General features: G+C 37.4%; 1 protein-coding gene across 3 annotated transcripts in view; it reads left to right on the top strand.

The window, feature by feature from the left end:
* Positions 1-16285, top strand: part of Atad2b (ATPase family AAA domain containing 2B) — a 123413-nt gene that overhangs the window by 63438 nt on the left and 43690 nt on the right. For all 3 annotated transcript variants that reach the window (XM_021201380.2, XM_021201381.2, XM_029540646.1), the window contains exon 18: positions 9660-9846. In XM_021201380.2, coding sequence (XP_021057039.1) covers positions 9660-9846 — 187 coding nt within the window. The remainder of the gene's footprint in view (positions 1-9659; positions 9847-16285) is intronic.

Raw genomic sequence — 16285 nt, forward strand, 5'->3', positions numbered from 1 at the left:
CCCTGGCTGTCCTGGAACTCACTTTGTAGATCAGGCTAGCCTGGAACTCAGAAACCCGCCTGCCTCTGCCTCCCGAGTGCTGGGATTAAAGGCGTGCGTCACCACGCCCGGCTTCTTAGGCTTTCTAACACTAGCTTTCTGTTAGTCTGTTTTGTTGATAGTTACAGGCAAATAAATACTTTTTTCTGCTTTTTACCCAACTAGCATGTCTGCATGTATGTGTGCTGACTTTTTACTTTTAGTTTAAATTTGAATTATACATTAGCAGAGGTAAAAAATGATCAGTCTGTTGCAAGATAGATCCTGCCAGTAAAGGAACACAGAAGTTTGTTTCCACTCCTGTGTTTGTATGCTGTTTGCTTTTTAAAGGATTATTCTGCTTCTGGTTTGATGTGTGCTGCCGCTGGTCTGGTTTATTGGTTTATTTCAGCTTTTCTAGAAGAATTTGTTTAATTTTAGCTTTCTTTACACAGCTATTTCAGTTTACCAATTGAGTTCTTTTCTAGAGCAAGCTTTCCCTCTCCCCCTTTTAAGGCAGGAGGCCTTAAACTCACCAAGATGCTAAAGCTGGCCTCAAACTTCTCTTCCTGCCTCTCCCACCCATATGCTGGAGCAATGGGGACCTGGCATGGTGCTTTTCGTTTTAGATAACTTCATTAGTTTATCCCTTTATATACCCATTCAAAGCATTTTCTGTTTGTATCTGGTATGCCCGGACTTATTTTTGATATTAAAAGCACAAGAAGGAGCTAGATACAACTTACTTTAGTCTGAAGACATTTTATTATTAGTTTGTTGTTGTTTTGTGTTTCATGCAAGTAAAGTTTCTGCTGAGAAGGGCAGGAAAGCATCATAGGATGCTTAGTCACAATTCATGCTCCTGTGAGAATGTGGGGGTGGCAATAGCACCTGAAACTTGCAGCAAACTAGCTGTGTGCTGTGTACATGAGCCATGTATATGTGATGTCATTTTATGGAGGAGGAAGGTGGAACACTGTAAACGTCCAGGGGTTGTTTCCCGTGAGTTGTAGGCCCTGGCTCTGTGCTGTTTGTTTCCTGGGATTTCCCACCATACTCCAAACTGATTAAGTTCCTTATTTATTATTTTGTTTCTTTTGAGATAAGATTTTGTTTTGTAGCCCTACCTAGTTTAAATTCACCATGTGCCCCCAGATTTGACCATAAATTTGCAGCAGTCCTTTTGTCTCACCTCCCAAGTGCTGGCTTAAAATTTATTTTTGAACTTGATTGATTATATTTTCATTGAGCTACTTGACCATATGATTTTTTTTCAAGAATCATGCAGATGAAAATAATGGTTTTTAGCAGGGAGTATACATGGATTTTGCTTTTGCTTCCTGTTTGAGTAGCATGTATTAGTATGAAAGGTCAATGCAGAGCAAGGCAGTGGTAAGAACACAGCCTGGGCCTTATTGCCAGGTTTCTGGGATTGTTTCACAAAACAGTGCAGACGTCTGTTTTTTAGAGCTAAGAAAAGCTACATGTCAGTAGTTTAGCACTGTGTAAGAGAAAGACATGGATGAAAATAGGCTTTTTTCTTACTTTGTATTAACGTTGTGGGTTAGAAACAGAGCTTTCTGTTCTACAAATGAAAGTAGATTTTTTTTTTTTTTTTAGTGATTAGAAAGTTGTTATACTTGATAAAAAATTCAAGTAATAAAAAAGAACATAAAGAGGAAAGTAAGAATTAAACCCTCAGTAGCTGAAGGTAAAAGTTTTTAAAGTTTTGTGACCACACTTTCATGTTCTATTTATGCATATGATAAGACCTATGCATTATTTCTAACCTCAAGTTAGTGTAACTTGCTTTTAAAGTAATTTGATTTATATTTGTGTGTGTACTACATGTGTGTATACTACATGTGTGTGAATACTACATGTATGTGAATGCCTGCAGAGGCCAGAATGTTGAATCTCCTGGAGCTGGGTGCTGGGAGCTAAATTCAGTTCCTCTGGAAAAGCTGCAAGTGCTCTTAACTGCTGAGCAGATCACCAGTACTGTGATTTATTGTTTATATCCATTATTTTGTGAATGTAATTTCATATTAGGATATGTTTAATGTTCTTCTAAGATTTCTACATACAGGGCTAGGTGCAGTTGGTAAAGTGCTTGCACCCTAAGCATGAGGACCTAAGGTCTGATCTCTAGCACCCATATAAAATGCTAGGCACAGCAGCATGCACTGTGGTCTCAGCTCTGGGCAGGTAGAGGTGGACAATACCTTGGGGCCCTCTAGCTATTTAGTCAAGCCTAATTGGCAAGTCTTAGTATCCAACAAGAGAGTCTCTCAAAAAACAAGATAAATGGGGACACATATATTCACACGCATAAATAAGCAAACACATACTCATTCATACATACATATACACACACGTCTTAAAAACTACATATCTAATTTTCGAGCTGTGCATGGTGGCTGTTTTAGTTAGGGTTTCCATTGCTCAGAGGAGACATGACCATTGTAACTTTTATAGAGGAATTGAGACTGGTTTACAGTTTCTCAGTTTACTCCATTATTGTCATAGCAGGAAGCATGGTGGCATTCAGGCAAATACTGTGTTGGAGAAGGAGCTGAGAGTTCTAAATCTTGATCTACAAGACCTTAAAGCCTGCCTACACAGTGATACACTTCATCCAAGAAGGCCACACCTACTCCAGGAAAGCTATACCTCTTAGTAGTGCTACTCCCCAGGCCAAGCATTCAGACACATGAGTCTATGAGGGCTATTCCTAGTAAAACCAGCACAGTGGTGCACGCCTGTAATCTCAGCACATGGAGGGAGTGCAGGAGGTTCTCTGTGAGTTCATAGCCAGAATGGTCTATATAGAGGGCTCCACACAGAGAAACCCTGTCTTAAACAAAACCAAACACATACATAGTATGTAATTGTTTAGATGTTTCACCATTTTTCAGTTACCACCTTTTTTTCACAGATTTATTTATTTTATGTATATGAGTATACTGTAGCTGTACAGTTGGTTGTGAGCCTTCATGTGGCTGTTGGGAATTGAATTTAGAACCTCTGCTTGCTCTGGTCAACCCTGCTCACTCAGTCCCTGCTCTCTCTGTCCCAAAGATTAATTTATTATTATTATAAATAAGTATCCTGAAGCTGTCTTAAGACGCACCAGAACAGGGCGTCAGATCTCATTATGGGTTGCTGTCAACTACCATGTACTTTCTGGGATTTGAACTCAGGACCTTTGGAAGAGCAGTTGGTGCTCTTACCTGCTGAGCTATCTCGCCAGCCCCATTTACCAACTTTTATATAATCTGAAGTTTTTGGTGATTTTTTTTTTTTTAAATAATACTGCCCTAGACATCTTTGTAAGTATATGTCTGTATAACATTATCTCATTCAGAACTTCAGGTAAAATTTAAAAACAGATCTGTATCAAAGGTATTTTTACTTAAAATCTTGATGTAAGTGGCTGAATTGTTTTCTAGATGGAGTCACTTCCTGGTTCCACCCCATGTGAGGGGCTGTTTTCTTACCTTTGTTCATTTTGAGCCGTTTTCCTGTTCTCTGGCAGTTATAGGCAGTGAAGCCAGGGCTCCATGCACACTGAGGCAAATGTTGTACTGTACAGTCACACCTCTAGTTGTGTGTTTCAGTATTAATTATCTAACTACGTGAATCATTATAGACCAGGCAGCTTAGAAACACTTGAGTCATTAACTTATTCTTCATGTGTTCATCCACTCACTCAATATTTTGTAAATGATAGATAGGCAGACAGACTGACAGATGGACAGAGGATGAGTATTATTAAAGCAGGTACAGAGTGGAAAAAGATAAATGCGTCTTTGGTGGTAACATGAGTTATAGAATATTTTTGAACTTGGCATATTTAGACCTGCCATAAAGTGAGCATTTTTCCCTTCTGTATTTTGCCTAACTGTAAGAATACCAATTTTCCTACTGTCTTACTAATAATTGCAATTAAAATTAATTTTAAGTTTTATTGCTTTTTATTTGAACTAAAATGGACAGTTAAGAAATATTTATGGGCTGGTGAGATGGCTCAGTGGGTAAGAGCACCTGACTGCTCTTCCAAAGGTCCGGAGTTCAAATCCCAGCAACCACATGGTGGCTCATAACCATCCTTGACAAGATCTGACTCCCTCTTCTGGAGTGTCTGAAGACAGCTACAGTGTACTTACATATAATAAATAAATCTTTAAAAAAAAATAAAAAAAATTAATTTTTATTTTGTTCATCTGTCAGATAAAGTATTTGCTATTTAAATTTTTTATTTCTGTGTAAATGATAGCAACTTCCTTCTCAAGCCAGATTTTGCTTCCAAGCCCGGCTAGCTGCTGCTTTTCTTTGTCTTACTTTGTCCCAAGACTTGGGAGTCATGCTCCATTTAGTTTCTCAACTAAAGCTTGGCACCATCCTTCATGTTTTCCTCCTGTTATCTAATCATCGACAAAGTCCTTTTGTTTTATATTGTTAAATCAAAGTCATTTCAGGGCATTTCCTTTTTCTTTTTCTGCTTATATTCTAATTTAACCTGTCATTAACATATCATACCTGGGTTTCAGTTAGACATCCTCATGTTATCTTTTCCCCATTTGCCTTCTGTCAAGTCCTTCCTCTCACATATTGATATGCTGAACTGGAGTTCCATTTTAAAACATGTTCACTTGTACCTCTGCAGCTCATGATGGATGCTAAAACCTGTGAGTGCTCAAGTCTTGTATGTTAATAAAAACTAACAATTACACATAACCCTTCAATATCCTCTCATGCTTTAAATCATCTCTCAGTTCCAGTTTAGAATCTCTAAAATAATGTAGATGCTATTTCAGTAGTTGTTATTTAGTGACTAGTAAAAAAAAAAGTTTGGCATCTTTAATATAGGATCATTTTCTCCTCTAATACTTTGGTGGATTTCGTGGGTATGGAACCTAAAGCCATGCTTCCTATTGTCTTTAGTGTATATTTAAACTTTAACATGGCCTTTGGAGTTTGATGGTGCCTCCCCTTCTTTTCCCAACCCCATTACCTTTATCTCTTCATTGCTCAATAGTGGAAAGGAAGCTTCCATTATAACTTAAATAAGCTGCTTCAATAGATCCCCTCGTCATTCGCTTATAATTTTTTTTTTTCATGAAATTCATTCTACCTCTGATCTATTCTGATTTCGGTGATGGTAGCATTTTTCCCCGGAAAACCCATGAATACTAATTGGGTTCTCCTTTAGTGGTATTAAAGAACTCTACTTGTTAATTATACATAAATGCAGTTTGTGTATTTCCAGTTTGACCAAATTCCATTCATCTTGGACTCTGATAATAATGGTGTTTAGTTTCTTGGAGTAAGATATTCAGCATTATAGACATTCTACAGTAATTGGATAATTAAATATTAAAATTATTACCTTCTATTTTCCCTGTGATGTCTGTGTATGCTCTTTGTCCATAAAGGGAGGTTTGGGGGCAATTTTTTTCTTTTTGTTATACTATGTGCATAAATTCTTCGGACATTAAAAGTCATTCCAATTTTGTTTGTTTGTTGATAATAGGGTCTTACTGCGTAGCCCAGGTGTGTGAACCCTACCATCCTCCTGGTTCAGTGTTGCCTCATTTTTGTTTATGTTAAAATATTTGTCTCATTTTGATTTATAGTTCAGATTATAATTTTTTTAGTTATTAAGATTTTCCTTTTTTTTTAAATTAAAAATTTATTGTGGCTCGATGTGTGGCTTAATGGTAGAATGTCTGTCTAGAATGCTTGAGGCTCTGGATTTGATCTTCAGTGCAGACATCACCCCAATATGTGTCCTGTATTGGGTTGAGAAGAAGTCTCAGTGGGTAAAAGTATTTGTTATTCAATCTGAGGATCTGAACTTGAGTCCCTAAAACTCATACATTAAAAGAAAAAGCTGGGTGTGACTGTGCATGCCTATAAATCTGGCATTGGGAGAAGGAAACAGATAGATTGGAGCTTACTGGCTAGCCAGCATGGCTGAAATGGTGAGCTTTCAGTTTGGTGAGAGACCTGTCTCAAGGCCGTTGATAGAGTGATAAAGACAGCAAGGTTCCTGACACCTTCCTCCGGCCTCTGCATGCTCAGATACCACATACTACTTGCAAACACCCTCAGAAAAATGGAAACATACAAAAATGAATATACATATAGAATATTTACATATGGAAATTTTGTCTGTATTTTTAGAGCATACTTTACTTTTTTTTTATGCTGTGAAATGGGACTTTGAATGCTTATATTTGAAAACTTAAAACCCATTATTATTCCATATTTGTCCTGCTTTTCTTCTTGAAAATTTTTAGATTTATTTATATTTTATGTGTATGAATATTTTGCCTGTGTGTATGTATGTGCATCACATGTGTGCCTAGTGCCTATGAAAGTCAGAAGGATTCAGATCGTCTGGATCTGTATGTAGTTAAAGACAGTTGTAAGCCATCATGATGGTGCTGGGAATTGAACCTTGTTCTTCTGCAAGAGCAGTACATATCCTTTTTTTTTTTGTTTTGTTTTTTTGTTTTTTGTTTTGTTTGTTTGTTTTGTTTGTTTGTTTGTTTTTTGAGACATGGTTTCTCTGTATAGCCCCGGCTGTCCTGGAACTCACTTTGTAGACCAGGCTGGCCTCGAACTCAGAAATCCGCCTGCCTCTGCCTCCCTATTGCTGGGATTAAAGGCGTGCGCTACCACGCCCGGCGAGCAATACATGTTCTTAACTACTGCGCCATCTCTTCACTCCATGTGCTGCTGTTCTTGTATAAAATTCTTCAATTAATGTGATTTGTTTCCTGTGATGCCCATTCTGTATCCTTATTCTGTGCATTTGTATGTTCACGTAGGTGCAGGTGCGTGTGTGTGGAGGTCAGAGGACATCCTTCAATGCCACACTCAGGAGTCATTTACTCAGGAGCCATTTTTTTTTTGAACAAGGCTAGACTTATTGTATGGCCAGTGAGCCACAGGGATTCCCCTGTTTCCACCCTGTGCTGGGGTCACAAACCTACATCACTTAAAAAAATGGGTTCTAGAACTTGAACTCAGGTCCTAATCCTTGCATGCCAAGCAGTGCATTGCTGTCCTGTGCTTCTTTAGTTTGTTTGCTCATTTATTTATTTATTTATTTAATGAATGAATGGGTATGTTGCAGCTATCTTTACACACACACCAGAAGAGGTCCTCAGATCCCATTACAGATGTGGTTGCTGGGATTTGAACTCAGGACCTCTGGAAGAGCAGTCAGTATTCTTAACTGCTGAGCCATCTCTCTGACTCCTTGTTTCTTTCTTTCTTTCTTTCTTTTTTTTTTTTTTTTTTTGTATATTCTATTTTCTTCTAATTGTTGCTTTTATATTTGCATGTTACATCTTAATGTAGTATGAATGAGGGTTTTGCGATCATAGACCTGAATGAGATGCATTATTTTTGTTTGTTTGATTTGTGTTTCTAGTGTTCAAATCCTGGGCCTTTGAATGTCTGTCAGATATTGCGAGATCCTGAATGGGAGTTTGAACTCTGTTCCCGTTTTGTACCATCTTATACCTAACTGCTCTGAGCTTTGGTTTTCCCATTTGATTAATAAAATAAAACTATATATTTTCTAGAGTTTTAAGGAAAGTTGAGGTCATAGGTGAGAGATGACACATGTAATCTCAGGACTTTAAGGCTGAATGAAGCAGGATTGTGAGTTGAAGTCTCTCATGGGCTACATAGTGAGACTCTCAAAACTACAGTTGAGGAAGATAGCTATATGAAGTGCTTGATACCAAAGTGTTTGATCTAAATTAGTATATCCCTCTCAAATTTCTTGATGTTCTTATAATTTTAGATAATGTTGAGAGTAAGTTTTAATCTTTCCCTTCCCAAATTCTGTAGGATTTTTTGTTAGAACTTATCAAATATATAAAGTAAAGCATAAATGTTTTTTTTTAACAATTGGCATCTTCATGTATTGGCTTTTGTATTGGCTGAACTTCATGCTTTTTGCTAAGATTATTTGTCATTGTGTTACCTTTTATATTGCCTTTGCATTTATGAGTAGGATCTTTCTTTATTTGCTTTTTTACATGGAACATGTAAAGCAGTTAGTAAACCTGGTTTTTCTTCCTCTGCCTTTTGTCTTGTTTCTCTGCTGGTAGGGTCTAATACCACTAGTGATACTCTTGTATTTAGTGCTTTATCATTTCCTCTGGAGATAGCAGTTTTTTCTCTATCTCTTTCTATGCACTTCATTTTTCTTTATGCTTTGTGCATTGTCTTAGAGTTTGCAGTGTTGTAGTGAGTAGATCTGTTTTATTCTTTATTTTATTTGAAAAGGTTTTACTTTATTTATGTTTGTGTGTATGCATTTATGAACAAGAGTGTGCAGGTTCCCATAGAACCCAGAGAAGGCAGCAGATGCCCTGGGGCTGGAGTTTCAGGTGGCTATGAGCTGCATATTGTGGTTGTGGGGAACTAAACTCAGGTATTAATGCAAGATGATATGCACTCTTAACCTCTGAGCCATCTTTCTAGCCTTCTAACTTATTTATTTGTTTTAGTTGTAATAGAGAACATTGAAAATAAAAATCAGATTTCCTTTAATATATTTTTCTTTTTTCTAGCAAGAGCTGTTAGTATTTATTGTAGCAAAAACATAAATTGCCATCACAGAAAATTTTTTTCTATTAAAAAATTGTGGCATTTCAGCCCACTTTCCCTCGTTAAACTGGGTAACTTATAAACAGTACAATTTCGCAGGTAGAGGCTGACGGTGCCAAGGCACTGACTTCTGATAAGGGCCTCATCTCTCTACCAAGGCTGTTCCTTGGAGGCTCCGTCTCCTTACCTGGCCGAGTACACTAGCACGACTAGCTCATTCTCCTGAACCCTTTGTAAAGCTCTTATTTTGAGACAGTCTCTCACCGTGTATCCCTGACTAGCCAGGCTGTCCTCAAAACTCAGAGACTCTGACTTTGCCTTCACAATGCCGGGACTAAAGATATGGACTACCATGTCTAGTTTTAAGAACACTTTATCTTCATAACCACCTGTTAATTGTCCTATCTTTTGTTACTATCACAGTAATTATGTTTCAAAATGACTTTGTGGGGAGGCATAGAACATAGCAGTGAAAAAATACATTTAATATAAAATTTAGCCTTTTAACCATATTTTGATTTGGTGGGTTGTGGGGTTGTAGCTTAGGCAGCCAGAACTCACTATGTAGCACACCCTGGTCAGACTTCTGGCTCATAAATGCCCGGATTATAAGTATGAGTCACCATGCCCAGCTTTAAGATTTCTTTCCTAAGTGTTACATCTGCAGTGATCTTCAGATCTCCATGTTTCCCTAGGTTTTTCCTGTCCCAGGTCTGCTTCTTGGTTGGGACCTTTGCTGTCTGACTAATAGCTAAATGATACAGTCTTGCTCTCTCCAAGCTAATATATAATATTTTCTGTTTTTTATACTTTAACATATTGGTTATTATTATAGTCACAGATAGTCAATATTTTAGAATCATGATTAATGAAAAAGATGACTATACTAAAAGAGGTTTTTATGAATTTGAAGTTTTAGTCTTATAAGAGGAGTAGTTCCCTGCAATTTCATGAATATTAACATTCAGAACATATAATTTTAAAATTATTCTTATGTATTATAGGTCACCGTATCATCAGCCAACCTCTTATAGGCCTCGATTGTTGCTATCTGGAGAACGAGGTTCAGGACAAACTTCGCACCTTGCTCCAGCACTTTTGCATACACTAGAAAGATTTTCTGTGCATCGGCTCGATCTCCCAGCACTTTACTCAGTCAGTGCCAAAACACCTGAAGAATCATGTGCACAGGTAGGCTTGTACATTGCTTTTGTCTTGTTATTATTGCACATAGTATATAAGATTTGATTTTTCAGAGTATAGTAAATATTAACTTTTCATTAGGTATTTATTAATATTTTTATGTTGGTATGGTAAATAATACTTTAAAAATGAGCTCATTATGTTTTTTTTCTATGATACATCCTTATTGAAAATGTAATGTCTTATAAAAGAAAAAAAAGTGTTTTGCCTCTTTTGGACCCTCTTTTCAAAGTTGTAGTTTCAAAGATGTTTTAGATGTCTTTAACTTAGAGCCTCACCATAAGAAGGGGAGCAGTCCTTAGTTGCCATGTCAGGATTTATGATAGACTAGTGATAGTAATTAAACTGTGCATATTTATGTTTCCTTGATTTTTAATTCTTATGAAATCCTGTGGCTTATGAAGCAAGGCTATATATAGATGGGGTGATTTACATTTTTTTTCTTCTTTTTTGGATTTTTGAGTCAGGGTTGGCTATTTACATTTGTTGAGGATTTTATATATAGACAAAAATACATTATAAACAGTATCATTCTGGAACATGGAAGGGATGAGGGAAATAAATTTTTGAGCTAAGGGTGGCCATGTGATAACCATTTCTGTATCTTTACACATACGTACATAGTGGGAGCTTATTAGGTCCCCCCCCCTTTTGTCTTTTTCCATTTTTTTTATCTCTGTGTGTGCATGCCTGTTTTCATGTGCGTGGGTACAATTGTGGGTACAAATTCATGTGGAGTCTTTAGGTTGATGTTGGGATATATCCTGGGTAGAACTTCCAAGTTATTCAATGAGGTAGGATTCCCTACCTGACCCAGAGCTTGCCAGTATAGACAATCTTGCTCGCCACTTTCCTTGACTCTGCCCTCTGAGGCTGTAACTAAAGATACCCACCTGGCTTATCTATGGGTTCTGGTGATCTGACTTCCAGTTGGCTGATTTGGCAAGGACTTGACTAGAGAGCCATCTCTTCAGTCTGTCCTTCATTTTTGTGAGAGTGTTCTGCTTAGCCGCTCGCATGGGCCTGGAAGTCGTAGTCTCAGTCTCCTTTGTAACTGGGATTTCAGATGTGTAAGAGTATACTCATCAGGAAGTGCTTGTTAAACATTTAAATATTCATGTTTCCAGTAAATAAGATGAATGTCAACTTGTACTGGAATGTTTTGTCTATTTTTGTCTGGTTTTTATAGCTGGAGAGGTGCCATTTATAAGTACTTGGTAACTGTGTTGTAGTTATTTAACTGAAAGTTGTTCTCAGACTGCACTTTTGCAGCAGGAAATGCATGTTTGTTAAAAAGTTTATAGTGGTTTCAGCTTAATTTGTCTTTGATTTACAGTTCTCTGGCAATTAGCAGTATTATAGAGCTTTGTTTAAAGGTTTCTTTTTAAATTCTTTGGTCCTAATATAAAACTGGATACCAGTATTTTGTTCTCATTTTGACACATCCTAGCTGTGAATTTTTTCCAGTAACATTTACTTTGATGTTTGCTCATTTTTCCTTCTGGATGAGAGAATTTTGCAGGTTTGTACAAGTAAGAGAATTATTCAGTGTCATTTCAAGTAAATCCAAATGATGGACTAGGAAAGTATAAATTACCAAAATTGACTCTAGAAAAGAGAGACTCTAAACAGCACTAATTGTAGAAGAATTTGAAAAAGTGTTATCAAAGCACTCAACCGAGGCAGTTTTATAGGTGGATCATTTTAAAGAATACTATCATTCTGATGCTAAAGTGTTCCAAGCATAGGAGAGGAAGAAAGCTGAGAGACTAGCAAAATAGCAGCTACAGCCTTTCAAAGACTTACAGAGTACCTCCTTAGACTGCAGCCACAGAGAAAACATCGCTAAATGGAGCCTTTTAGTTAAAAAAGTGATAGATCATTGTCAAGACAATTGATTCAAACATTGAGGGAATTAAGTATTGGGAAGGCTGCATTAAGGTTACACATATTGATTGTGACTTCATTGTTATTGGAAAACTTACAGTATCAAAATTGGACATAGTACTACCGGAAGATCCAGCAATACCTCTCCTGGGCATATACCCAGAAGATGTTCCCACCACTTGTAGTAATGATACATGCTCTACTATGTTCATAGCAGCCTTATTTACAATAGTCAGAAGCTGGAAAGAACTCAGATGTCCCTCAACAGACGAATGGATACAGAAAATATGATACATTTACACAATGGAGTACTACTCAGCTATTAAAAACAATGAATNNATGAAATTCTTNGGCAAATGGATGGATCTGGAGGNTATCATCCTGAGTGAGGTAACCCAATCACAAAAGAACACACATGATATGCACTCACTGATAAGTGGATATTAGCCCAGAAACTTAGAATACCCAAGATACAATTTGCAAAACACATGAAACTCAAGAAGGAAGACCAAAGTGTGGATACTTTGATCCTTCTTAGAATGGGGAACAAAATACCCATGGAAGGAGTTACAGAGACAAAGTTCAGAGCAGAGCCTGAAGGAAAGACAATTCAGAGAATGTTCCACCTGGGGATCCATCCCATAAATAACCACCAAACCCAAACACTTATTGCATATGCCAACAAGATTTTCCTGACAGGACCCTGATATAGCTATCGCTTGTGAGGCTATGCCAATGCCTGGCAAATACAGAAGTGGATGCTCTACTGAATGGAACACTGGGCCCCCAATGAAGGAGCTAGAGAAAATACCCAAGGAGCTGAAGGGGTCTGCATCCCTATAGGAGGAACAACAATATGAACTAACCAGTACCCCCTGAGCTCCTGTCTCTAGTTGCATATGTAGCAGAGGATGGCCTAGTCAGCCATCATTGGGAGGAGAGGCCCTTGGTCTTGCGAAGATTATATGCCCCAGTACAGGGGAATGCCAGGGCCAGAAGGGGGAATGGGTGGGTTGGGGAGCAGGGCGGGAGGGGGGAGGGTTAGGGGGCTTTCAGAGAGGAAACTAGGAAAGGGGATAGCATTTGAAATGTAAATGAAGAAAATATCTAATAAAAAAAAGAAAAAATTGTTTAAAAAAAAAAAAAGAAGAAGAAAAGTGTACTGGCACAAGAACAGATAGATAAATTAAAGGACCAAAAAGACAAAAACAAACAAACAGAACACACATCCTGACCTCTGTAGAAATAGCATATATTGATGGCTACAAATGCAGTTCCTATCAGTAACATAGAAGAAATGGGTTGCTTAGTGAGTGCTTTTTAAAAACTGGCTGTCCCTAACAGGGACAATTGTTGAGGTAATCTCTTGTGTACTGTGTAATAGCATTCACCCATCAATAAATTGTTGATTGGCCAGTGAGCTGAGGCAGGATTAGAAGGTGGGACACCCAACAGAGAGAGGAATTCTGAAACTTTTGTTGTCAAGTGCAGGGAGAGTCATGCAGACACAGAAGAAGATGGTCATGTGAAATTGAGGACCAGGTAACCAGCCTTGTGGCATGGCTTTGAATAAAATAGATGGATAATTAAGATATGAGCTAATTGGGAAAGAGTGCCAAAGTTATTAACTTAAGCATTTATTCATATATAAGAAGTCTCACTTGTTATTTCTGGGAACAAAATGGACGGGTGCAAAAACACAAGGTTTCAGATGGATTTAACTAAAGACAATAGAAAAACAAGACAATTTAATTTCCTATTTGTTATGTAAATGCAAACAAATTCTAGATGAGCTTTGGAACTGCAGCTAGGAGAATTCACAAGACCATATACTTATTATCATTGCCTAAGAAAGTAGTTTCTAAACAATATACAAAAGCTAGAGCCCAAATAATGGAATTTGTCTACAGAAAAATTTAAGTTTCACATAGCAATGTATATCTCAACTAAAATTAATAGATGTCTGGTGAAAAATATATTTTTATACATATGTCAAGAGCAAATTTCTTAAATATAAATAGTATTTAAATCAGGAAAGATAAAGAAAGTAGTCTAACAGCCGGGCGTGGCGGCGTATGCCTTTAATCCCAGCACTCAGGAGGCAGAGGCAGAGGCAGAGGCAGGCAGATTTCTGAGTTCGAGGCCAGCCTGGTCTACAAAGTGAGTTCCAGGACAGCCAGAGCTACACAGAGAAACCCTGTCTCGAAAAACAAACAAACAAAACAAAACAAAACAGTAAAAAAGTAGTCTAACATAAAAATTTGCAAAATACAGAAGATATAGTGGTATACATATTATTTTCAGCATTCAGAAAGCTGAGGCAGGGCAATCAAGAATTCACGATAATACCAGATTATATTGTGAGTACCTATCTTATTCTCCTCCAACCTCTGCCAAAGAGAAAAGAAAAGGAAAAAAAAGAAAAGAATATGGTTTATATTTATAAGGAGATTCAAAAAACAACTAACCAGTTAATAGATTTTTACCTCCACATACATATACATGAAAATCACAAGTTTTGTTTAAATTAACAAAAACTTAAAAAAATTAATTCTAGAAATGCTGGAGATGTTTGAGATTTGTATTTAGTTAAATGGAAATGTAAATTTATATATTTTTAGAGTATTGTTATGCTTTTGTTATTAAATATAAAGTAGGTATAACCTTTTGGTCTAGAATTTGCCTCCTAAAGACTTATTAGCTATAACAATTCATTGTCAGATGCAGAAGGATATTAATGATGACTTTGTGTCATGATTATATTTTATTCTACTTTTATATTTTATGTGCTTTGGTGTTTTGATTATATGTATGTCTGTATAAGGGTGTCTGGTCCCCTGAAATTGGAGTTACAGATAGCTGTGAGCTGCCATGAGGGTGCTGGGAGTTGAACCCAGGTCCTTTGGAAGAGCAGCCTGAGCCATCCTTTTAGCCTTGTGCATGCTAACATACATAATTCATAGATCAAACAAAATTCTGTAATGGGGCATTGCAAAACAAGTCATGTATGTCCTATGAGGCCACCAACAGAGATGAGGCTGGTTTACACAGGGTGAGATGGGAAAATATAGACCATGTGTGTGCGTGTGTGTGATCTGCTCATGAATGGTTGCTTTGACTTAGGGGCAGAAATCTGTATAATTGGGAATGATTAAACTTTCATGTTTGTTTTCTTTCTGTATTATATTTTTAGCTTTGCCGTGATGAAGATCAGACCTAGGACTTTGTGCATATGTGTGTGGCTGGTGCCCTTTCACTGAGCTAAATTTTCAGCCAACTTTGTTTATTTATACTGATAATTACAATATAAAGGAAGAAAAAGTCCCATCTACGATAGAAACTATTGTGTTTGTAACCTCTTCTTGTTATGGCTTTTATATCTGACTATCAAGCAAATGAAAGATAAGCTAGTGTCAAAGGAGGACGATGTGTTAACTATTGTCAGTGCACTAGTTTCTGCCCTGACAAATAAGATCAACCAGGGCGGTAGGTCCAGCGGGATCCTCTTCTCTCCTTTGTTTTCTCTTTGTGCATGTTCGTGCATGATTGGTGCCTGTTGAGGGCAGAAGTTAACCTCCAGTGTTATTTCTTAGGAGCCTTGCACCTTATTTTTGAGGTAGGTTCTCTTACTGGAACCTGGTTCTAAGTGATTAAGCTAAATTGGCTGGCCAGAAAGCTTCAAGTATATTCTTTTCTCTGCCTCCCAACACTGAGATTATAAGCTCATTCTCCTATGTGTGTCTTCAAAGTCAGCAGCTCCCTCATACATACTTGGGTAGTAAAAACTTTACCCAGTAAATTTTCTTTCCCACCCCTTCCCAAATCCCGTCTCTTTAAATAATTTTGGTGGGTTGGGTTAGCTAATACCTGTAATTTCTGGACTCTGGAGGGCTGAAGTAAGAGCATTTGGCTGGAGGTAAAGTGTATGGCACTTTTTTAAAAAGTCACATTAAAAGAGAACCATTTTCAAAACGAGAGTCTTTGTTCAGTAGTTGCCTGGTGTGTATCTGGTTTGTGTGTATTGAGGCTCAGGTTATAGGTTTAGTGTGTAAAGCACACATGAGGAGCACTCAGGACGCCTTGTAATAAACTGTAGCTTTATAGTACTGGGAGCCTGGCATTTTTTTAGAAAAGTCAGAACTTGGCTAAATATGAATCCTAACTTCATATTTTTTTGCTCTCTTACCATTTCTGCCTTTCTTTTTCTTTTCTTTTTTTTGGGGGGGGTAATGTTGATGATGAAAGTGGAGGAAAGGATACCAATTGATAGGAGAAAAATAGTAAAAACCCTTGGTTTCACCATTTGGCTGTGTAGTTTGAGAAAAGTCATTTTCTCAGTGCAAGACAGAAGTTTCTTAGATGCAGAACTCATGCTTGAATAAGCACCAGCTTGGCCAGGCCTTGACTGGGCCTGGGCAGTTGAACAGCTAGACTAAGACTGCTGCACACTGCTGGGGACCAGCTAATCAATGTTTATAAATGTAGTAGTTTTCCAACAGATCCTCCACAAAGATACTCTTTTTTTTTTTTTTTTTTTTTT

The sequence above is a fragment of the Mus pahari genome, chromosome 7 (genome assembly GCF_900095145.1).
Source record: "Mus pahari chromosome 7, PAHARI_EIJ_v1.1, whole genome shotgun sequence".
In the NCBI taxonomy this organism is placed as follows: domain Eukaryota; kingdom Metazoa; phylum Chordata; class Mammalia; order Rodentia; family Muridae; genus Mus; species Mus pahari.